This window comes from Triturus cristatus, chromosome 11 (assembly GCF_964204655.1).
Source record: "Triturus cristatus chromosome 11, aTriCri1.1, whole genome shotgun sequence".
NCBI lineage: Eukaryota > Metazoa > Chordata > Amphibia > Caudata > Salamandridae > Triturus > Triturus cristatus.
Genome location: NC_140594.1, coordinates 145,984,276 through 146,010,144, shown reverse-complemented (window position 1 = coordinate 146,010,144; position 25,869 = coordinate 145,984,276). Strand labels below are relative to the sequence as shown.

The 25,869-nt window shown below is 41.5% G+C and overlaps 1 protein-coding gene across 1 annotated transcript in view; it reads left to right on the top strand.

Annotated features, from left to right (window-relative positions):
• The window catches only part of DNAH10 (dynein axonemal heavy chain 10), a 1,995,301-nt gene that overhangs the window by 185,365 nt on the left and 1,784,067 nt on the right, over window positions 1-25,869 (top strand). Inside the window, exon 5 of the mRNA XM_085636177.1 lies at window positions 7,703-7,818. Within this exon, the coding sequence (XP_085492303.1) occupies window positions 7,703-7,818 (116 nt within the window). The remainder of the gene's footprint in view (window positions 1-7,702; window positions 7,819-25,869) is intronic.

Below are 25,869 nucleotides of genomic sequence, written 5' to 3'. Positions count from 1 at the left end.
GTGACTGTGACTCCGGGCTCACTTGGCAGAAACACCCCCTGACCCTCCACCCCCTATCGCAAAATGTAATGCCCGTGAAAAGGGTAGGTGAACACAGTGTTATATAGAACATAGTCCTGAGAGCACGATTGAAAATGAAAACTAGATATAGTGTATGGTATAAACTATGCACCAAAAAGTGTGATATAAGATGAACCGGGCGTGAAATATAATATGCAATACATTGTGCGCAATGACAGATTCATTGGAGAGCGCGAGATAGCACAGGCACTAGCGCGTGCTATGCGATATGCGCCTTGGAGTGTAATATGCACAGGGCAGTGTTGTGTAACCTAACTAGTCTCTAAAGTTGTAATATAAAATATGTGCTGGGGAGTGTAACGTTGCATATGCACTGTGACACAGATATGGATCGCAGATTGTAATATGTATGGCATAGCACTGTGCGTTATAACATAGGCATCGAGGAAGGCACGTTAGATGGGGCAATATAACCCGTGCGAAGACAAGTGTGGCATGACATATTCACGGGGTGGTGTTACAGTGCACATGGGCTAGAGAGTGTCATAGCATATGCACTAGCTAGTGGAATACAACACAGAGGTGTGTGGCACTCGGCAGGCAATGGTGGGTGTAACACAGCATTGGGCTCTGTCAGGAGCGCGCTGTGACTCTCAAGTGATGTTCGTCCCCTTTCCAGAGAGTAAAATAAAAAGTATTACACATCCGGCAGTGGATGTGTGTTTTAATAACCGTGAGGGGGGTTTCTTGCATAGTTTTGGTCGAATTTTTGTCGAATCCCCTTTGAATGGCTTGGTGTGCATGTGTATTAAATGTGCCCGTCAATAGCTACCCATGTTTGTATTAATAAACGACAAGGGTGTCTACCGGGATTAGGCACGGTAGGGCATCAGACATGTCAGAGCTTCACTAGTAGTGTAAATACATTCCACGTGGATTCATTGCATGCATAGTCGCCTTTTAATGAATATCCCGCAAATCGTCATGGTGATAGGTACGTACGGTTTGTCCAGCATGTCCTAGGTGTGTCTATAAATAAATATTTTTTTAAAATAATAAAAAACAGTGGCCAGCCCTAGGGATTGGGGTCAAAAAAATATAATTAGGAGACAGGCCCTGGGGGATGGGGTCATCAGGGCCAATAAATTAGAATAAGAAGGGGAACCACACAGCCCCCCTTCTTAAAAAATTAAAATAAATAAAAGACTGGCATCGTGCCGGAGGCCATGCCCCCTCCGTGCAGCACTCTGCAAACGCACCCCCAACAGGCATCTCCAGTATGCGCCAGGGAGCTGCGCTGCAGACAGGTGTTCTGAGGCCAAGCCCCTTTTTACACCTCTCTGCAACGCAGCTCTGTGGCGCTTACTGGAGGTACCTAGTGGTCTAGTTTGACCCTAGGGACCCTTAGGATTCAAGGGGACTTAATCTCTCAACTTAGAACAGCCACAGGGCGCGTTTACACAGTGGTGAAGGGAGGGGACGGGGCCTGAGGTGACGTGTGCAAACACGCACTATGGCACGTTTTAAATTGGGGATATAATTTCCCTTCATTACTGAGGGCCCCTGGGGGCTAACTAGCCCACCAACTGCTTCCAGTAAGCGCCACTGAGCTGCATTGCAAGGAGGTGGTCCAGGCCGTGCCACTTTTTACACCTCTCTGCAACACAGCTCTGTGGCATTTACTGGAGGTACCTAGTGGGCTAGTTGGACCCTAGGGACCCTCAGGATTCAAATGAACTTAATCTCCCAACTAAAAATGGACACAGGGCGTGTTTACACAGTGGTGAAGGGAGGGGACGGGGCCTGAGTTAACGTGTGCAAAAACGCCCTGTGGCCTGTTTTAAGAGGTAGTTTTAATCCCCATGCCCTATTATATACTAGGGGCTTACAGAGGAGGTCATGGTAATCACAGGGGGACCCCAACGCATAATGTTCCCTAGTGTATGTAGGTGTTTTCACTGTATTCTAAGTGTCTTTTAACATAGCACTGGCTCTAGGACTGGCTAGTCAGACTCAGTTACCACCAGTATCCGTCTGAAAAAGTTGAGGGTACGGGATGATTTTGCAACAAGGCTTCTTTCTGCTCTTCTTTTTGTTCTTTCTGCACGTTATCCTTCTTCCTGCACTTATCTTCGTATTTGAGGACTTCGGTTGCTTCTTTCTGCACTTCTTTTGTTTCTTTCTGTGCATTTTTTCTTCTTTCTTCACATGTCCTATCTCTGTAGGCATAGTTAGAAATTAGCATTTAAAAAACCTTTGAAATTCACAGAAAAAACCATAGGTTTCAGGCACGTTATAGTTAGGAATTAGCATTTAAAAAACCTCAGAAATTCACTGAAAAAACCATAGGTTTCAGGGGTGTTATAGTTAGCTGGACTTTTCACTTGTACAAAACCATTGAAATTCCCCCGTTATAGTTAGTTCAGCTAACTATAACTCGCGCACCCGCAATGCACTGCTGATGACGTCACATATTACATCACTCATGACATGGTCAGTGACATCACTCATGACATCACTGATGACATCTCAAATGACATCACTGATGACATCACTGATGACATCATCCTTGTGATAGAGTGGCAGACCTCCTCTCACCCTAATATAACCTTTGATACACACATTCAAAAATAGAGACTAAAATTTTCAAAACAATGGACATACCAATACCAGTTACAACAACCTCTTCAGTAATTCTAAGATCCACATACACATCCACTCATTCACCAACAGTCCTATACAGTCACTCATACATGTACTCACTCATCATATGTACTCATGCACCTATACATCCTGTTACACAATGCCACTCATCCATAGAGTTACTCACACACATAGTCACTCATGCTAATAAAGAATCAAACATACATTTACTTGCATATACAGTTATACACACACCACCACACTTACTTCTACGGAAACTTACACATACTTAGTCTTTTAAACAATCACTTATAGAAACACATACTTATTCATACAGGAACTCTTTCAATCTCTCACTCTCACATATACTCACATATATACACCAATAGTCACATATACTAGTTTAAAACATATGTAGTTACTCATAAAGACACTATTGAGACAGTCATTCACTCACTAACACACCCATACACACACTCATCCACCCATACAGTCCTGCATACATGCTGTGTTCAACACATACAAACAGTGAGTCACTCATTCATACACCTATGCACTACGTAATACCCCCCACCGAACCATGCAGACACTCAGACTGATACTCAAAAAACCAACTAATAACCTATGTAGACACCCATGTAGCTACTCACCAACCCATGCAGCCACTTATACACAAAGTGAGAGACTGATACAGATATTTACATATTTAAACATTACTCACTAAGCCATGTATTCACTATGATACACTTAATCAGTCAGTTACACAATCAATTTTTCAAAAACAAATCATCCATTTAGACACTTATATACCCATTTATTCTTCCATCGACCTTGAGATATACATATATAAAACATATTTAATTTTCAGAAAAACACACATTCACTGGATGATGTCATCAGTGATGTCATCAGTGATGTCATTTGAGATGTCATCAGTGATGTCATGAGTGATGTCACTGACCATGTCATGAGTGATGTAATATGTGACGTCATCAGCAGTGCATTGCGGGCGCGCGAGTTATAGTTAGCTGAACTAACTATAACGGGGGAATTTCAATGGTTTTGTACAAGTGAAAAGTCCAGCTAACTATAACACCCCTGAAACCTATGGTTTTTTCAGTGAATTTCTGAGGTTTTTTAAATGCTAATTCCTAACTATAACGTGCCTGAAACCTATGGTTTTTTCTGTGAATATATATATATGTATATATATATATATATATATATAAGAAATAAAAAATAATGCTGCACAAGTTGGTCTGTACTGTTGATTTCCGTGCGAAAGCGGGATTGCATCACGAGTTGCTGTGATATATATATATATATATATATATATATATATTACCTACTGGCGGTCGCCAGTAGGTAGTTATAGTTAGGACCCTGTTTCCATAGGAAAACCGCAACATTCTATTTGGAATAACTTTGGCGCTGGTCGACGAATCCTCGCGAAATTTTCAAAACTAATGGGGCGCTACGCTCCGCTCCTACCCTGAAAGTCTCGGGGGGGATTCGTCAAGAGGGGGCTGAGATAAAAGGGGGGTCCCAAAACGCGTTTTTCCCATGCATTTTTCCATAGGACCTTTAGACACAGCTACAGCCGGAACGGCTGAACAGATTTCCTTGAAATTTGGCAGAGAGGTAGTCTACAGGTCAAGGAAGTGCCCTTTGTAGGTTTGGTGTAAATCTGTTCTGTAGATCCTGAGAAAATAGCCTTTAAATCAATATATATATCTGAGCCAGCTTACGGTGCGCTTACGGTGCGCTTACCGTACGCGTACGGTGACGTGCGCGAGCGCGATTCTGATTGGCTGTTAGATCTTAGTAAACATTCGAATCGGTCGAAACCAGGAAGCTGCGGCCGCCATTTTCTATCTCGCACTCTGAGGGGGAGGAGGAAAAACAAAGACAAAAAACGTGTAAAGGGGATGTTTAAACTGCTACCAACCACATAACCTTGATGAAGGTATCCCCTAAGAACCCCCAAGGCAAAAAATTCTAATTTAAATTTTTTTGAAAAATCGGCAATTCCGCTTACCGTACGTGTACGGTAAAAAATTTTTTTTAAAAAAAATTATCCACACACTCCACACCCCGTGTTCAAATGGTGCCCGCAGGTCACCATTTGTGCATGGCATATGTTTTATTTAAAAAATCAAACATTACCTTTCACAAGGAAGCGCATAATATGTCCTCCATGTGCGCACGGTGCGCGAAGCGCATCGTGCGTACATGGCCCATCTAGCGTAACGTGGGCACGCGGTGCGCGTAGCGCACCGCGTGCCCACCGTGCGTGCACGGCACTAACTGCGTAAAGTGGGCGCGCGGTGCGCTCACTGTGCGCGCACGGAGCGCGAAGCGCACCGTGCGCGCACGGAACGAACTGCGTTAAGTGGGCGCGCATGCCACCAATGGCGTAAAGTAACTTAGCATTTAAAAAACCGTACAAATTCACTGAAAAAACCATAGGTTTCACACACGTTATAGTTAGGAATTAGCATTTAAAAAACCTTGCAAATTCAGTGAAAAAACCATAGGTTTCACACATGTTATAGTTAGCTGGACATTTTACTGATAAAAAACCAATGAAATTCCCCCGTTATAGTTGGTGCAGGCAACTATAACTCACGCGACCGCAATCCTCTGCTGATGACATATGTGTCTTTATGAAAAAAAAATATTTGTAATATATGTATAGCTAAAATTTAATGGAAGAAGACATGGGCAAATAAGTGTCTAAATACAGTATTAGCATCAGCAGAGGAATGCGGTCGCGTGAGTTATAGTTGCCTGCACTAACTATAACGGGGGAATTTCATTGGTTTTTTATCAGTAAAATGTCCAGCTAACTATAACATGTGTGAAACCTATGGTTTTTTCACTGAATTTGCAAGGTTTTTTAAATGCTAATTCCTAACTATAACGTGTGTGAAACCTATGGTTTTTTCAGTGAATATATATATATACATATATATATAATTCACTTAAAAAACCATAGGTTTCACACATGTTATAGTTAGGTGGACATTTCACTCGTAAAAAACCAATGAAATTCCCCCGTTATAGTTAGTTCAGATAACTATAACTCGCGCGACCGCCACTCTATCACAAGGATGATGTCATCAGTGATGTCATGAGTGATGCCACTGACCATGTCATGAGTGATGCAATATTTGACGTCATGAGCAGTGGATTGCGGGCGCGCGAGTTATAGTTATCTGAACTAACTGTAACGGGGGAATTTCATTGTTTTTTTACGAGTGAAATGTCCACCTAACTATAACATGTGTGAAACCTATGGTTTTTTAAGTGAATTTGCAAGGTTTTTTAAATGCTAATTCCTAACTATAACGTGTGTGAAACCTATGGTTTTTTAAGTGCATTTGTACGGCTTTTTAAATGCTAAGTTATGTATGTATTATTATATATTTTTCTTTAAGGTTTTTCACCATGCGCGCAGCCCGCGATTTTAAAAAATAAAAATAAAATGGTTTTTTCACCCTTCGGGGTCCTTCAGGGACCCCCTGACAAAGGCTAGGGGGTCAGGAACTCTCTACCCTGCCCCCTTTTCACGTTTGCCTCCTCTCTTTTTCAGTGTCGCACCCAAAACAAACAAAATGGCGGCCGACACTTCCTGATTTCGACCGATTCGAACGTTGACTGACATGTAACCACCAATCAGAATTACGCTCGCGCACGTAAGGGTGCGCGCACGGTGCGCGCACGGTGCGCGGCTATAGATATTTATGTACTTTTAACTGCAGTTTTCTCAGGAACTACTCAACAGATTGACTCCATAAAAGGCTCATGCCTGACCTGAGGACTACCTCTCTGCCAAATTTCAAGTAATTCTGTTCAGCCGTTCGGGCTGTACCTTCGACTAAAGGTCCTATGGGAAAATGCATGGAGAAAACGCGTTTTGGGACCCCCCTTTTTTCTCGGCCCCCGCTTGACGAATCACCCCGAGACTTTCAGGGTAGGAGCTGAGCTGAGCGCCCCATTAGTTTTGACAATTTCGCGAGGATTCATCAACCGGCGCCAAAGTTATTCAAAATAGAATTTTGAGATTTCCTATGGAAACTCGGTCCTAACTATAACTATCTACTGGCGACCGCCAGTAGATAATATACATATATATATAATCAAGGCGCTCTGGGTCACACAATTGGGTGGAACAATTCAGTGCCTATGACTTTAATGGGTATTCCAGTTGAAAGAGTACTATGAATTGCAGTGCTTGGAGGACATAAACAGGATACTGAAAACAGACAAAGGAAGAAGTAACAGGATGTGGGTCTAGAATAGACTGAAGCTGCAGTCTGTGCGGAGAGCCCTCACATTTCCAAGTCTCCCTTGAATAGAGTGTGAGCCCTTCCCCTCTGTGATCCACTTAAATAAAGATGGAAAAGTTCCTTAACTGTAATCCTGGAGGTTCCTCTGTTAAAGTTTATGATTGCAGCCGTCTCTGATCATCCTCTTTTCTTGTGTATCCATGTTTTTATTTCTTGTCTGTTCCTATATTTCATGCTAACTCCTGACCTTTATCGAGTCATGACAGACCCTTTCCCTTATTTATATTAAATATATTTTACATTTTCTCCTTTTGTCAACTTTTGCTTCTCTAACTTTTGTTTTTTCTAATTTGTATTCTCACTTTTCTATTTAAAAATGTTGACCATACACCAATTTATCGTTATCTTAAACTCTTTTCTAAATTAAGGACTCAGCTGTGTCGTCAAATAAAATGACCAAATATTTCAAATGGCAAATCATGCATTTCTAGGGATGGCAGGGGATGCTGATAAAATGAAATAAAACGTGTTGCTAAAAAAACATTGTATTGGAAGATATAAAACTTGTGTTGTGCTTGCTGGAGGGCTTTTTCTCTCATTTGTATTATTCAATAGCTTTTGGAAAAAGTACCTTACAAAATAATTCTAAACCATTAATATTTGGCTAATACACAGTGATATCTGGTTTATGTGACTACAAGCATGTTTCAAAAGATTATACGTTTACAATTATGTATTTATTTTAGAATCAATCACTGAGGTTGCTGACATGGATGAAGCAAATGAATTTATGCCCAAAAGATTGGAGTATGGCATTCTTAATGGCCACATTTTGCTGATGCTGCAGCATGTCTTTTCAAAGGTTGGTGAAGTTTTACTTAACATGTATATATTGACATGGGTAACACACATTTAACACAATACTATCCATAAAAAGAAAAGCAGTATACATTTAATTTCAAAGGGTTACTTATTCACTATTTTTTCTGTTATAGCAATACAATAACATAGAATAACATCATCAACATTTCAGGTAATACATGTACGATAATTGAAACACTTTATGGTTTATGAACTCTCTCTAGAATTAATATGAGTTTTTGCAGATTCTGTCTTGAAGAGGCAGGTATTGAATAATAAAAAATGTAATGATTTGTGTTTGATGAGTGAGGATGCTGTGTGAATGTGAAATGAAACTGGGTTTCAAAAGAAAGGGTAGGGAACAATATAGTAGGATGAGTTTTAAAAAACAGTTTTCCCACTCAATAGGAATTTTATGAAATCTAGAAATACCTCAAACAGACTTCAGAAAGCACAGCTCTGAACGTTATGATAATAAATTTACCATACAGTGAGTGTCTGTAACTATTGATTCCAGAATTGGAAACATTCACTCTGTAGTTATGATTGTCTTAGTTTCCAATTAAATTGTTTTTGATTTACTTACCACTTTGGCACTGTTTGATGAAGCTGCATGGAATCTGACACTCGTTGGGCAAGCTGAGTGGCAGCATACCAAGTTTCATTTTCTCTTGGGAGGTCCACCTTTTTCTTAAGTGCATCATACCATTTTGATTCCACTCTTTTCAGTTTACTCCTTATTCAAATAAAACCACAAAAGTTCATATCATTTTATGTTTTACAAAATCCTTTATGTGTGTAATCCAAAAACACAGAGTCAACATGTTTCCTTGGAAAACCTCCTTTTAAGCCTGCAAGTATTATTAAAGCAAATGCATATTAGCATATTATAAAATACATTCGATAATCCTGTTACAAATTGTATAGTAAAATTCTTTCAAATGGGTTACATCATATCGTATACCCTTCTCCTGAATTATCAAATACAAAAGACAGCAAGAGGTAAGTGGCCATCACAACCTTCAATTTTTCACATCTTTTGTCTTAAACTAATCTGCGTTCTAAATTCTAAAAGAAAAAAGGAAAAACAGAAGAAATAAATAAAAACAATGAGACATAAGAAAACTGGAAAAAAGAAATTAGAAAAAAGGAATAAGGAAAAGAAACGATGATTAAAGAGAAAGGTGCGTATAAAGACAAAGAAACAGAGACCAAAGTGGAAAGAAGAAAATAATTTACAAAACAAAATTGGATTGGTTACAGTAGTCATGATGGTGGAGATTTTTTATTTATGAGTTTCATTAAAACAAAAATCCCAATTCAAACTGCTTTTAAATATATATGACTCCTAGTATTATCTGTCAATCACACCTGTGGATGAGTATAAATAATCCCCATTGCAAAACCTTTAATTTTTTTAATGAATTCTAGTATTGAAATCTTGGCCTAGTCCTAGTTAGTAACATGTAGTTTGTAAGTTCATACCATTTAAATGATATGGTGTAAATATATCCTAATTATTGATTTCCAAAATTGAAAGCGTCCACTTTATTTCTCCAGTTTCCCCATTAGCAGTATCTACAAATGGGTGTATAGTCTTAAACATTTGTTTAAAACGTATTTTGGAACACATTTCAGCAGCTTCCAAAATTAGTATAAAAAATTACATGGTTAATGCTAGCTAAAATTAAATGTATAATCTTTAAAATTGATAAGGGCATTCCACTTAATTTTTCAGTAACCACATTAGCGATAGCTACGATCAAGTGTACAATCTCAAGTATTTACTCATAACATTTTTTGAAGATAAACTCCCACTCTTTCAAAAATATAGTGTTTAGCAGCTTCTAAAATTACATATTTAAGCTTTAAAGTTTTGGTTGAACACTTCTTAAGGATGGGCTTTTTCAGTATCAAAAGTTTAAACACCTCAAAAACGTCACTTAATTTTGAATACAATACTTTATATTCCAGTCTCCTATGGCTCACCAGCAAATCTGTTTTAATATGGCATGACTTTGCATCTTTATATTGGTCTGACACTGTTCTTATATAGAAATGTTCGAAAGCCCGCCAACCACTTGCCATGTGGCACCACCTCAGTGTTATCCGTGGGTGAGGGTAAGGGTATAGAAAAAATAATATTTCTACAAATGTCAGTTAACTTCAATCAATTTCCTTCCGTTGTTTGCTCAATCTAACCTATATCTTTCATGTTCGCCTTTATATAGTGACTTTTGTTAAATGTTTTCAAACATTTGCAATCGCATCATAGTCTATGTAATTTCTGTAATTACTCTGCTTTGACAACACAGCCTTATTTCCTCATTAATTGTGAAACCGATGGCTTTCTTTGTAGATGAGCTGTACCCTTATACCTAAATTTAAATAAGTTTATGAACTATTGATGAAGGTATTTTATTTTGTATTTGTTTTCTATTTTAGAACTAAATTAATCTTGAATCTAAAAGATGATGTATGTTATTTCACACTTTGTTTTATGTTTCAAAAGTACATGATGAGGATTTGAACTCAAGTCGTCCTGATGTTTAATCTCAACGCAATGGCTTGCGCTATAATGTCTAATGTCAGGTTTCATACATCTCCATCTTGGTGGGGATACGGGGAGAGGAGAGGGGGCAAGTTACACAGGATTAAAAAGAAATCACTTTTTTTGTCCCATAGGAGTGTTTTCTCACAGCTACAGCAGATATCACTTAACAGAATTACACCAGACTTGGCATGAAAATAGGTAATTACTCGTACCCAGTGCCTTTCAGAGAGTTGGTGTAAATCTGGTGTAAATCTGGTCAGTAACTTTTGAGACTTTGGTAGTACAAGAAGGAGTTGGAGAGGTTTTGAAGGGTTGATCAGTAAGGAACTTTTGCATATCTTATCTGTTAATTTGTTGATTATTTATGGATCCATATTTTCAGATCCTTAGAGTACAATACATTAAAAACAAATCCAGTTGTAAGAGGACACACTTATCCATTCCATCCAGAAAGGGATCTTTGGGTGAGGACACACTTTTCCATTCCATCCAGAGAGGGAGCTTTGAGTTCCTCAGAGTAATTGAGTATCCAAGTAATGTAATTGACTGTCAGCAATCACAATCCCAGTTGAGGCAGTCATTACATGAGATAAGGTGTAAGGGCCCTGAAGGAGCATACCCTTAACCTAGGGAAGATGTGGCAGAGCACCAAATTGGCTCATACTGCCCACAAAAATTAACAAAATTAACAAAAAAAGTAGGATGTGGGATTTATGGATTTAAATTGTTGACATCAAATCCACTAATCCACAGTTAGAGTTGTTAATTTTTTCAAAATGTGTTTTTTGTTGTTATTTCAAAGCCTGAAAAGATTGTAAAACCAAAAGAATCCACGATAAATCTATGCATGGCAAAGACCATGCACAGTAAGCATTGTGGACCAGGGGTTGGAACACTGTGCCTAGATGTCATTCTGCATTTCCAAATGGCGTGAGGAGCTGGCTTAGTGTCATGATGGTTGTAGATTGATCTTTAAGGTGTTAGATGAGGTACAAGAGGTTTGGGGATGTGCACTTAATCCAGTGGCATTGTCTCAGGACTAATTTTCTCCTTTTTGAGCACACTGTGAACGGGTTGAGGGTCAATGATATATGGTATTTGGAACAGAGTATACGCAATAAAGGCATGTGGTTAAGTATTTAAGGTCGTAGGTAGAGGCTTTGTGGCTTAGGGGTTAAGGGTATAAAGGTTAAGGTTATGATTTTAAGGGTTAAAGACATTGTTTTAAGTGCTTTGGATATACAGTACAGGGGTACGGGTATAGGGTAATCGGGTTACGGGTTTGGGGTATCAGGTTAAATGTCAAGTGTTGAGGTTAAGGGTATAGAGTATAGAGGTAAAGGGTGTGGGTTTAAAGTTCAAGAATAAGGTTGAAGTTTTAGAATATAGGATTACAACATTAAGGGTATGGGGTATGTGGTTGAAGGTATGTGGCATATGGTTAACAGCACAGGAATTACATTGTAAGGTTATGGATAAGGTTAAAAGATTAAAGGATATACGGTTAAGGTTGGGGTTAGAGTATTAAGGGTTTGTGGTGAAGAGTAACCCCCATGATTACATTTTATTTTGGGTCCCCATTGAAAATGTGTTTACTTTAAGATGTGTTGATAATTGTTACTTTTAATCTATACATTAAAAAAGGAACACTACACTTAATTCATGTTACTGAAAAACACAGCAGTTTCAAAGTGATTCAATCAGAAGTATTAATGAACTGATACTATTTGTTCAAAAAGGATTAAATTAACTAGGCACAACTTCCTATGGTGCGGTGGCATCACAGTGCTTAACCATGATTTGTTGTGGAATGGTGTGAGAATAGAAGTACTTGTTCACTTGAATGTGGATAATTAACCATTCTAATGTTAATTAGAACCTATTAGTTATAAAAGGTGTAAAGCCAGGTTTTTAGTGTTTTTCACAAGGGTCAGAGTTTCATACCTTAGTTTTTTTGACTGAGAATTTCCTTCAGTATGGAATTTTTTTAATGAAGTGGCAAATAGGAGTGGCGCCGGCCTGGAACAAAGTGCTGTGGCTTGATGGATTGATCAGGTGCAGAGTTTTTGCTGAAGGAAGCGGGATCCTGAGTCTTCCTTGGTGCAGTAAGTTATGCCTATTGCTTTGAAGATGATGCATCGAATCACAGGCAGCCAGTGAAGTGAATAGAGTGTAGGAGAAATGCTCAACCATATGCTGGAAATAAGGATTTGTCTTGCAGCTGTGCCCCAAAATCTCTAGCTTTTTATGAGTTACACCCTGACAGTACCCTCAAATATCGTGAGTTACGGGGGTAATTTGTAAATCCGTTATAGTTCTTCCCCAATTTCTCCTGAAGATTCACGTGGACATCTGAGCAGTCAAAGTGTCTCAATGAGGCTCAACAGCTCTGCAGAGTTACAAAGGGGCATATGTATCAAACGATTTTGTATTCGCAAACGCTGCGAATCGCTAAAAAACAGCGTTTGTGAATACAAAATCGCAAAACGCGATGTATGAGCCATTTTCGCATCGCATTATTAAGGAATCGCTAATTTTGCGATTCCTTAAATTTGCGTAAGCATTTAAGGAATCGCAAATTGCGATTCCTTAAATGCTATGTAACAAGCACCCAAGTTGTGCGATTTCCCCTTAAGAAATCGCAAATTACCACCAACTTCAAGTTGGTGGTAATTTACGATTTCTTTGAAAAATGCACTTTCTGGCATTTTTCAAAGTGCCATGTGGCGCACATACATGCCCTTATGGCATGTATGTGCGCCATATGCGCACACATGCTCATTTCAGGGGTGCATCAGGGTGTCATCATGACACCCTTGCACCTTTGAAATTATTCTCAATTTGCGATTAACAAATTGCGAATCGCAATTGGAGAATGACTTCCTATTCATTCCTATGGGCCTCCTGGCCCATAGGAATGAATGGGAAGGTATTCCTTAATTGAGATTTCGCAATTTGCTAATCGCAATTAAGGAATATTAAGAATTCGCAAAATATGTGCGAATTTTTAAATACATCCTGTTTTGCAATTCACAAATAGCGATTCTCAAAAAATCGCTATTTGAGAATCACAAATACGGTTTTTGATACATATGCCCCAAAGTCATTCCTGATGGGACTGATAATTTACTTAATGAGAGCCTAAGTGCTTCAGATTGGAGGTGATTCTCCATTCAAATTGTGCTTGTTGTACTTCTCAAAGGATGCTCTCTTCATTCGCCTTGGACCTAGGCAGGGATGCTCACAGCTGTTTCCACTCTTTCACTGCTTCGTTGGGTGGGCACCTTCTATTTTTATGAGAGCTACAATATTATCTTGGTCTCCATTTTCTATTCATGGAAGGGAAAACACTGAGAATGAAAGTGTTCAGAGTTATGTCAATGTTTTTCTTTTTCAGCTAATTTGTTTATGTCAATCTCCTATTGCGCCAGGCATTTGTCTTTATCCTGCAGATAGGTTTCCCTCTCAGGTTTCCAGCTGTGGTGGATAACCACTAACTGACAGGGAAAAAAGGACAGAAAGCAGAAAAACCTTCTATAGATTTAATGGAACATCACATTGGGCACCTCCGTTCGACTAATCTGTGCCATTTCATTTGCGTTCTCTCAATACACCTTTGGTGAAGCCTGCTTCATGCATGTCCAGCAACCTTGACTTCCAGAGCTTTTATAGCATACCGCTCAGCAACAATAAACTTTGGAGGCGTATCAGCAGTAAAACTACTCTTGAATTGCTGCATAGATGTGGGACCCATCCATTACTGTTTTTTGATGAAAGAGTCAGAGTACCTATAGTGTGGTAAGTCTATGTAGTGTGATGGGAGATCAAGGAGTAGGACCCACTAGCGGCCCACTATATTTTTCACAAATCTCCTTTTACTGGTCCTCTTCAACACAGTAGAAATGGCATCCTGTCACAGCTCACTTCCACTTGTTTCCATTAAACATATGGGAAGTCTCAGGTAGCATGCTGTCTGTTGCCAAGCATCTCGGAAGTCATCTTTCCATGGTCATTATTTAATCAATTGTCCAGTTAGAGCTTTGTTTTCAGGCTCTGATGAAAGTATTGGAAACAGATGTGTAGGACGGCTAGTGCTCCAAGATCTGGTAGGTCATTGGTAGGGCACCCTACATCAAATGTAGGAAATATAACACTGTAGTTTTTGGGCATCAGTCCTTTAAATTCCTAGTGATTATTCTGCACTTTTACTCCTAAATTCTTTGATGTTGGTGATTTTTATTAAATGTAATGCGAAATTAAACAAAACCTGCACCAGAGACCTTACAGAACTCGAACCCTTACGGCTGACTTCATCCTTAAATGTATTAAAACAACCCTATAATTTATCACAAACATTGCACTACACAATATCTGCAAGCCACAATACATCAAGATTCCTGACCTCTATCAACCTAGCTATAGCCCCTTCCCTCAGAGAGAACACCACCCAACCAAAGCCACAAGTTAAAACCTATAAACCCTCTGACCCCCAAACCAAGGCCCGAGCCCGCAGTTTCTCATAAACAGCTAAATTATAATCTTGCATTTCCAACGTGACTCGACAACAATGCTCTTATTTTGGTGAAGAGAACACAAATTCCTTCTCTTTATGGATCACTTGTAGTTGGATTTGAAGCCCCATGGTTGCATCTATTCCCCTGAACACCTGGAACCTGTGCCACCGGAAACCTTCCTGAACTCTGATAGTTCATGTTTCCTAACTAGAAAATTTAGAGTTACATCAGGAAAGAAGAGAAGCCTCTGGTTATTATATACTATTGACCTTCTTTGCAAAGCTGATCTCAAGATAATTACACGTCTTTCTGGTGATTAAGGACCACTTTTACTGTGCCCCTGCCACTGCATCTTCCACCATCTTTTTTAATCGGATGCTACTACACTTTGTAAACCATCGGCCTCATTTTCCTCCTCCTCCTCTGGGCTGTCCATTAGGCTGCACAGTATCTCTTCCATCATCATTCAATAACCTGGCATGGGCTCAAACATCCTGATCTTGGACACCATGCACATATTTTATTTTCTGCAGTTTACAACACTGTTCCAACCACATCAAATACTTGACAGCGCAATCCATTAATATTGCCAATTGTACAAGATCCTCCCCATTTCACCTGCATCATTCTGTTTTACAGCCTCTCTGTTTTGTCTTCTACTGGTTGTGTTGTTTTATTTCAGTTAATACAGTTTAAAATTCCAGTCAACTACAGGTTAAGTATATGCTAAGATAACATGGTCTGATTCTTCTAAGATGAGAATACAGGGTAAAGTTTCTATAAATGTTCATAGCTTAGATTGACACTAAAGCCTGAACGTGTTACTCATTGAGCTACTTAACAAAGCCTTGATTAAAGGTCTCCATGTCAGATAGCAACACAATTGGAGTGTATTTGCCTTGAAATCATGAGTTCCTAAGCTACTTAGGGTTACAGGCGGCTATTGGCTCTATTCAGTGTGCAGATGGACCAATGCCGTTTCTGTAAAATTGTAAAATAGCTGAATTTAAGGAGTCCATCTCTTAATCCTATGTGTAACGTGTAGTAGTTCATAACAGTTTTCCTCCGTGTTATTTATTTGCATGTCTTGCTTGCCATTTTTGATTATGGGTGCATTCTGTCATCCACACAGTGTCTCATTTGAAAGTATTTCCAAAATTGTTCTTTGTCTAATTGGAACTCAGATGACAGGTCTGTAAAGGACATAAGGATGATATTAATAAAAATCCCACTCCTTCCAGAAGAACGGTTTATCATCAGTCTTTACCTCTACATTTCTCCAAATGGATGGGGCGGAGTGTAGCTTCCTTTCCTATCATTTTGGGAATTGACTGCCATACTTTAAACATAATTGTATGTATTGGATTGTTATCATCTCTTGAATGTTTCCACTGGTTGTAGAATGGAATTGAGTTAAGCCATTCTGAAGGAGTTGCTCAATGAGTGTCCAATTTGGGGTTTCCAGTTTTGGATTTAGGTAACATGCTTTCTGATGGATACTTCTGCCTGTGGATTCCTCACCTTATTAATACCCCTTGTGCTAGCATTCTGCGGAAATTCTTTCCTAGCTCTCCCACGTCGACGAGGACGTCACAATAGCAAGGCTCCGTTCGCATGACGTCATCGGAGCCATAAGAGGACCTCGTCGGCGTGCTGACGTCAGTTCCCTTTTTTCCACGCCGTCGACGCTTAACGGTTTTTCTAGGGGCTCTCCATTTTCTTCGAAGAACACTTTGTATCACTTGTTGGTTTCTGATGGCTACATCCAGGAAGACCGGGTTTAAACCCTGCAGAGAGTGTGGCGGGCATATGTCGATCACGGACCCGCATGAAAATTGCCTCTGGTGTTTTTCTTCGGATCATGACGTCGAAGAATGTCGAAGCTGCAGGAAGATGAATCCCAAGGCTATTAACGAGCGTGAAGCTAAGCTGTTTATGGCTAAAGCCAAAAAGGAGAAGAGGGGTCATAAGAGGGCGAAGTCTTCGTCTTCTCATGCATCGAAGTCGAAGAAACAAAGGAAGTCCAAGAGAAGACATGGCTTCGAAGACCAGGGCCTCGAGGTCGCCGACCTCGGCTGAGCGGCCTCGAAGAAAGGACGTAGTCTCTCCATCTCCTCAGGTGACGCCGGTTCCATCCCCGGATCTGGTATCGCCGGCTTCTAAAGGCTCTTTGCTGCATGAAGACTCACAGACTCCAGCGATGTCTCCGGTGCCTAGGGAGTCGTCTCCACGCCGGGTGGCTTCACCTGTGCAGGCGCCGTCCCTGTCTCCGCAGCCTACCAGCTCGACCTCAGGAAGGTACGGATCCATATTCTGCTTTTTCTGCTCCTGGGTCAGATTTTTTGCATTTCCTTAATGCAATGTTTGGCCTGTTTGCCAGGGCCTCTGCTCCATCCGGTGTGGCTTTGGGCCCCGTGGGTCCTTTGGTCTTTAACTCGGATGTTCCTCAATGTTATCTCTCAAGCACCCTTTATACCTTTCTTGCCATCGACTCCTTCTTGGCATTTCCCGTCGCCGAGGTCCTCCACCCCGGCTCCTCGGACTCCTTCGGCTGTTGACTCGGCGCCACCTCAAGTTCGATCGGCGTCGAGGTTTGAAGCTGAGACTCCTCCGTCAACGTCGTTGATTCCTTCACCGGTGTCGCTTGTGGCGCCACCGACGCTAATTCCTAAACAACGCTCTAGGAGAGAGGCGCAGAGGCTCCTTGAAGAGGAGGAATATGCACAGAATCAAGAGGAAGGAGAGATTGTTGATTCTATGGATGAGTTTGAGAGCCTTCGCGAGGCTAGTGGCTTGGATACTTCTCCTGAGTATAATCTCCCATCTGCGAATGCTGGGGTTGTGCAAGACATTGCTCCTTATCATGTGGTCATAAGGAAGGCGGCTGATTTGTTTGGTCTACAGCTTCCCTCAGCTGAGGTGAAATCTAATATTCTTACAGAGGTTCTTAATACATCTTCTTCAACTTCTGAACCGTTGCTTCACTTTACGAATGCTTTGACGGAACCAATAAGGGAGGTGTGGCAGAAGCCTTTATCTGCTCCTGCGGTTTCTCATTCCATCTCTAGAAGGTACAGGCCCGCTCCTGGTGATCCGGCTTTTTTATCCTCACATCCCACGCCTGAAAGTTTAGTTGTCCAGGCTTCTTGTTCGAAGCAATCTTCTGGTTCTTTCCCTACCATTCTTGGTGATCGGGAGTCTAAAAAAATGGAGCAGACGGCAAAGAAGGTGTTCTCTTATGCAAGTATGGCTCTTAAATCCACTAATGCAACCTGTCTTCTTAGAAGGTATATCCGTGCTTTGATGGACTCAGTCATGCAGCTAGCTCCAAAGTTGCCTGAGGAGGATCGGGCTAATTTCTTGGAAGTCCTTTCTGATTCACAGGCTGCAGCACGTCAGGTGATTCAATCGGACCTGGACACTGCTGACTCTGTAGCTCGTGTGATGGGGTCGTCTGTGGCTGCAAGGAGACAGGCTTGGCTTCGATCGTCTGGTTTCTCACCTGATGTTCAGGCGACTTGCCCTTTGATGGGTCAAAACTCTTTGGTTCAAAGGCGGACTCAGAGCGTTTTAAGGACAGTAGGGCTACTGCAAGGTCTCTAGGCCTCCAGGTGCAGTCCACATGATACAGCTATAAGCGGTATCATGGATTTGGGAGATCTGCTTTCTTTCGTGGCCACCAGCAATCTCAACAGGGCCAGCAACAGCAGAATCCCTTGTACAAGTCGTACAGAGGGAAGAATAAAAGAGGCCTCAGGGGAGCAGCATGACAACAATCCTCCTCCTCTTCCTCTACTTCCCCTCCCGCCACCGTTGGTACATCAGGAAAGCAGTTCTAGATCCCCCATCTTAGAACATGTTGGTCCGGTTGGAGGTCGGGTGTCCCACTTTCTACAAGAGTGGAGACTGATCACGTCAGATCGTTGGGTCTTGAATCTTGTAGAGAATGGGTACGTCCTTCCCTTTTTGGAGTTTTCTCCTCCTTACCCTCCTCGCTAGGGTTGGTGCTCAGAGGACCACTTACTGCTTTTACAGCAGGAGGTTTTTACATTGCTACAGAAAGGTGCGATAGAGGGGGTTCCGGAGCAGGAAAGGGGTCAGGGTTGCTACTCCCGTTATTTCCTGATCCCCAAAAAGGACGGTCGCTTAAGGCCAATCCTGGACCTCAGGATTTTGAACCTTTACCTCAGACAGGAGAAGTTCAAAATGTTGACCTTGGCTCAGGTTCTTGTTGCACTGCAACAGGAAGACTGGATGGTGTCCATCGATCTACAGGATGCGTATTTTCATCTTCCCATCCTGAGGTCGCATCGGAAGTATCTCCGGTTCATGGTAGGGTCGAAACATTATCAGTTTGCGGTTCTTCCATTCGGTCTTACTTCCGCACCTCGAGTCTTTACAAAGGTGATGGCGGTGGTAGCGGCTCATCTCAGAAGGTCAGGGGTTCCTGTTTTCCCCTACCTGGACGACTGGCTGTTGAAAGCGGAGTCTCCAGAATTGGTTTCGCGCCACTTGCAGGTAACAGCTCATCTGTTGTTCAAATTGGGTTTCTCGATAAATGTACCCAAATCTAACCTGGTGCCTTCTCAGCGCAGCCTGTTCGTAGGGACAATACTGGACACTTCTGTGTGTCGAGCTTACCCTCCTAAGCAGAGGATTCTTGACATTCAGGAAATTATTCCTTTATTTCACGATGGAGCGGTTGTTCCAGTCCTGAAGGTTCTTAGCCTGCTCGGTCTGTTCGCTTCCTGCATTCTGTTGGTCATCCATGCACGCTGGTACATGAGGGCACTCCAGTGGTGCCTCCGCAGGCAGTGGTATCAGCACAACGGTGATCTCGGGGAGAAGGTCAAGATCTCCAGAGAAGCTGCAGCGGAGCTGATTTGGTGGAGTGTGCAGGGCAACATGTCTCAAGGAAAGCCCTTTCAGCCTCCTCCACCGGTGGCCATAGTGATCAAGGATGCCTCCACTCTAGGGTGGGGTGCTCATCTGGGGGATCTGGAGGTCAAAGGTCTTAGGTCTCCAGAGGAAAGGTTGCTTCATATCAACCTGCTGGAATTGTGGGCGATTCGTTTGGCACTAAAGGCCTTCCTCCCTTCCCTTCGCGGTCAGTCGGTTCAGGTCCTGACGGACAACACTACCGCGATGTGGTATATCAACAAACAGGGAGGTGTAGGGTCGTTTCGTCTCTGTCAAGAGGCTCTGCGGCTCTGGTCCTAGGCTCAGAACCATCGGATTTGTGTGTTTGCAAATCATCTGGCCAGTGTGCTGAATGTTCGTGCGGATAGTCTCAGTCGGCGTTACTTGGCCGATCACGAGTGGCGGCTTCATCCGGAGGTGGTCCATTGCATCTTTCAGATGTGGGGATCTCCTCGGTTGGACCTGTTTGCCACTCACGAGAACTCGCACTGCCCGTCGTTCTTCAGTCTTCAGTGCGGGGAACGCTGGGGGACGCGTTTCAGTTGGATTGGAACGCACAGCTCCTTTACGCGTTTCCTCCCATACCCTTGATTCCTCGGGTTCTGATGAAGATTCGCCAAGACCGGGCCCAAGTCATATTGATCACCCCGGATTGGCCAAGAAGGGTGTGGTACACAGATCTACTTCACCTCTCATCGCACCCTCCGCTCCGTCTCCCTCTCAGGGCAGACCTCCTCTCGCAGTCGCAGGGGCAGGTTCTACACCCCCACCTCCTGAGCCTGCACCTTCATGCCTGGAGATTGGACGGGGCAACCAGAGTTCCTTCTCTCTCCGGCCGGATATAGTGGATGTTATTTTATCGTCCAGGCGACACTCCACTAAGTCAGTTTACTCTTCCAGATGGTCTAGATTTGTTAGGTGGTACGGAGAGAGAGACATTGACCCTTTGATGGCCCGTTTGTCTAATATTCTGGGGTTTTCACTTTCTTTGGCACAGCAAGGTAGTACTGTAGCCACTGTTAAGGGCTATTTGTCGGCCTTGTCGGCTTTTCTATGTTTGCCGGACCAGCTGTCTTTATTTAAGTCCCCCATTGTCATGAGGTTCATTAAGGGCCTTACAAATAAGTTCCCTCCCACACCTTTTATTATGCCTCAGTGGGATTTGAATCTCGTTCTTACCTTTTTAATGGGTTCTCCGTTTGAGCCTCTTCATACTTGCCCGTTGAGGCTTCTTTCTTTTAAAACGGTATTCTTGATTGCCATTACCTCGGCTAGGAGGGTAAGTGAGCTTCAGGCCCTTAGTTCAAAACCTCCTTTCTTGACCATTCATGCGGATAAGTTGGTTTTAAGGACCAGGGCTGCTTTCCTTCCCAAGGTGGTTACCCCTTTTCATTTGGGACTGTCCATTACTTTACGTTCCTTCTATCCTTCCCCTCAGCCTTCCAAGGAGGAGGAGAGACTGCATCGTTTGGACCCTAAGCGAGTTGTCAGCTTTTACTTGGATCGGACGAGAGATCTGAGGCTGGACGATCAGCTCTTTGTGGGCTATGTTGGGAAGATGAAAGGCAAGGCTGTGCACAAGAGGACTCTCTCCAGGTGGATTATCTTGTGCATCAAAATTTGCTACGCCTTGGCCAAGAAGGACCCTCCTGAAGGTATCAGAGCTCATTCCACCAGAGCTAAGTCTACTTCTTCTGCTTTGGCTAGAGGTGTTCCTGTTGTTGACATTTGTAAGGCAGCAACTTGGGCCACCCTCCACACCTTTGCGAAGCATTACTGCTTGGACTCTGAGGTTAGGAGGGATGGCCATTTTGCTTGTTCTGTTTTGCAAGACTTTTTGGTCTAGTCAGGTGTACACCCTCCTCCAAGAGAGGTACGGCTTTGGGAGTCTATTCATAAGGTGAGGAATCCACAGGCATAAGTATCCATCAGAAGAACAAGTTACTTACCTTCGGTAACGCTTTTTCTGGTGGATACAGTATCTGCCTGTGGATTCCTCACTGTCCCGCCCACCTCCCCGTTGTCCACCTGTTTCTACCCAAAAATGTTTTATTTTAATATGTCTTGATCATGTTGATATTTTAATAATGAGAAATGCTTATTCAGTTGGTATTTCTCTATGTCTTTATTGATTATGCATTTGTGAGTTTATATATGTGTATATATTTGGTATGCTATGTTTACATTTGAAAATGTGTCGGTCCGCCCGTTTGCCTCGGTGGCACGGAAAAAATGGGTGGAACTGACGTCAGCACGCCGACGAGGTCCTCTTATGGCTTCGATTACGTCATACGGTGTCGCGGGTGGAGCCTTGCTATTGTGACGTCCTCCTCGACGTGGGAGAGCTAGGAAAGAATTTCCGCTGAATGCTGGCGCAGGGGGTATTCATAAGGTGAGGAATCCACAGGCAGATACTGTATCCACCAGAAAACGCGTTACCAAAGGTAAGTAACTTGTTCTTTTGGAATAGACTATGTTCCAATCAGGCCTACTGAAGTAGTGGCAGCATAGAGCTTTGTCATGGCCAATCTAGGATTTAATTGTGCGCTATATATATATATATATATATATATATATATATATCTATATATATATATATATATATATATAACCTCATCGAAATCAATACGGTATATATTGACAAACGAGAGCTATGTCCGCTGACACGCTGCGGGATCGTGAGGCAGCAGCGGAAAGAATGTTTAACAACTCCCCAACACAAGTGCCACATGCATCTAATACAACATCATGGGATAAACCTGGGAGCGTTTAGGAAATATACCGCAAATTGGAGAAACTAAGGAAGCAAGAACAGTACAAATGGTGGGAACACAAGTCCCTACAACGCTATTTTGACGTAGGGAGGATTCTAAGGGGACTGAGGATTATTATTGCCCCAAGTTATGAAAATCCAAACTGCCAGATGATGGCGGAATGGGTGAAGTGCAACTTAAATTCAAAAACAAATAGATATATTGGAGGAAGAAGTTGCGAAATTGTAATCAACCCAGAATATATCCAAAATGCGAGAAGAGATGATGAGCAAAATAGGGAAAGAGGAGGAAAAAATAAAAAACGGGAAGGCATACAAATTTCAGCAGGATAAGGCTGACTATGAAAACGGCCAGATATTCACTTTTTTGCGTAAATATGATTCAATGAGGAAACAAAAACCGGCGGATAGAAGTGCAAGTTCACAGAGCACAGCAAATCACAAAGGTCAATTGGCTACAACATCAACATCAGATCTAAGTTCCGCAATGGAAAGTGAATAAGAGCGAGAATTGAATCAAAAAAGTCAGCCTAAACACAAATTAACCCTAGTAGAGGAACTTAATTTTTTACGCCAGGACCAAAAGCAAACCCTGCGCCCGAGAAACAGTAAATGCGGCAAAGGCACAACAAAAGAAGACGGGAAAGACGAAAGTCCTGCAGGAAGCGTAAAAACAATAAAACAACCAACATCCGCTGGAGACGCAAATAACTCAGATCAAACCTGACACCAAAACAATAATCAATACAGAAAAAGTTGATCTGAACCAAGCCAAACAACAACTCCTGTCTTTAGGCCTATCATACTACCCAGAGAGTAGTTTCAACTACGCACTAACCAACATAGACGTTTTCAAATTTATACGAAAACTAAAATTGAGTAAATATCATCTACTTTGTAAAACTACCAGCAATTCAATGAATGAGCAGGAAAAAGATCAACCACCAAGTACCATTGATCTAACTATGGGGGATCGGGCATTACTTGGAGATCTACAGGATTTATAAAAAGAAAGCTCTAGTCAGAATGCACTCAATGAATAAGCTAAAGAAGCAATTATGTCAAAGATATCATTTTCCAGACCTTACACACCCTTCAAATCAACTTTTAACCCAATTATGACAAGGGATTCATTTGGATGTATTCAATGAATAGGTGGTGACACAAATCAAGATATTCAATTCAATCAAAACAGAAATTGACAAGCCAGGAGTGAATATGCCGCCAATTCATTTCTAAACTATAGAAAAACAAAGAAGTAGTAATCAGAAACTCTGACAAAGGAGGAAATATTGTCCTTTGGCCAAGAAAAGACTACATGGAGGAGGCATTATCGCAACTCAATGACAGCAACTGTTGCAAAAGAAGTTCCCCACAAACAGTTAGGACTACATACAATGATAACTGTTGGCCTGGAAAAGTGCGGAGTTGTTAAGTCTGGAAGAATATACATTTTTGAAAAAAGACCACCCTATAATGCCAGTGATCTATTTTATACCTAAGGTAAAAATAAAATTAAAAAGACCCCAGGGAGACCGATAATATCCTCCTGTGACGGGTTACTCGAGAACACATCCTGTTACATTGACTATTTTTTGCAGGACCATGTAAAAGTCGCCCATCCTACATAAAGGACACTAGTGATTTCCTGCAGAAGATGGACAGTCTGGATTGGCAGGAATGATATGTACTGATGTCATTGGATGTCACATCACTATAGACTAGTATAAAATATAAGGATGGCATCCAGGCTTTGGAACCTTTTCTTAACAATAGAGAGGTATGTCTGGTACAACATAGTAGAAGGCTTGTAAATATGACTCTGTTCTGCTTGGAGAATAATTTGTTTTTATTTCAAAACCAAGTCTTTTAACAACTATGGAGAGTTGCAATGGGAGCCAACTTCTCTCCCAGCTATGCATGTCTACAAATGGGCTGGTGGGAGGAGCTGGTTCTCAAGGGCAATTACAGTCAACAAATACAAGAGCATGTTATACTCTGAGTATGCCTTAGAGATGATTTATTTGTTGTGTGGCAAGGAAATGAAGAAGGTGCCCTACAATTTGTGTCCACCATAAATGAGAATGACATTAAGCTACATTTTACAACTACAGTTAGCTCAAATACAGTTAATTGTCTTGATGTTAAAGTTAGTATAATTAACAACAAACTGGTAACATCGTTACACCGTAAAGAAACAGCACGGAACTCAGTCCTACATGCTACCAGCTCTCATCCAGTCCATCTAATTGAAAGTATACCCTTTGGAGAGATGTTGAGACTGAGGCTGGTTTGTAGTGATGATTCTGAGCTAAGAGCAACACAGGAGGAGAGCAAAAATAGGTTTTTGAAAGGGGCTACTCGCCCAAGACAGTGGGCACGGCCATTGCCAAATCAAATCAGCATAGTAGACCTGAACTGTTATTTGGTAAAAGTAGAGACCCCGGGGGAGGTTTGACTACTAACTCAGATGGAAGTAGCAACCCCATTAGACTAATTTTAACATACTGCAAACAGGAAAAACAGTTAAGAAATATTGTCAAACGTAACTTGCCTCTGGTGCTTGATGACCCCATTATAGGACACCTCCTACCGAAGACACCTTCCATCACATACAGGAAGACAATATCTACGAGAAGGGGGCTCATGGCTGAATGCAAGAAAATATTTTTTTAAATGTACATCTTGCAAGGCTTGCAAGTATGGGGTTTACAAGAACTCTTATGTAACCGCGTTTTGCGATAAAGAGAAGATAAACAGATATTTCACTTGCAAAACATACCATGTTGTATATGTTTTACGATACACATGTGGGTTACAATATATTGGTAGTACTAAAGTACAGACCCGTAAGCGTATATTCCAACATATCAGGGCTATTAAAAACTCAGATTCAACGTACCCTGTAGCTCGACATTTTAAAGAAACCCATAATAACAATCTGAGTGATTTGAAATATTTCTTAATTGATTCAGTCCCTACCCAAAGAAGAGGAAGAAATAGAGAAATGAAACTTAGAATATTGGAAACACTTTTTAATCTTGACCTAGATACCAAGAGCCCTGGGGGATTGAACACCACAGAAGATCTGTATACATGTTTGTAAATAGATCATGAAATTTGTTAGCTTTTAGAGATATATATTTATATATGTGATTTTAACTATCACATTATATAAATGATATATTTAATACCGGGTGCTCTAATCATGAATTCTGTGTAATGACTACCAAAGGACAATATTTACGCATATTTTGTGGATGATGTTACTATACAAACCTATGATGAATG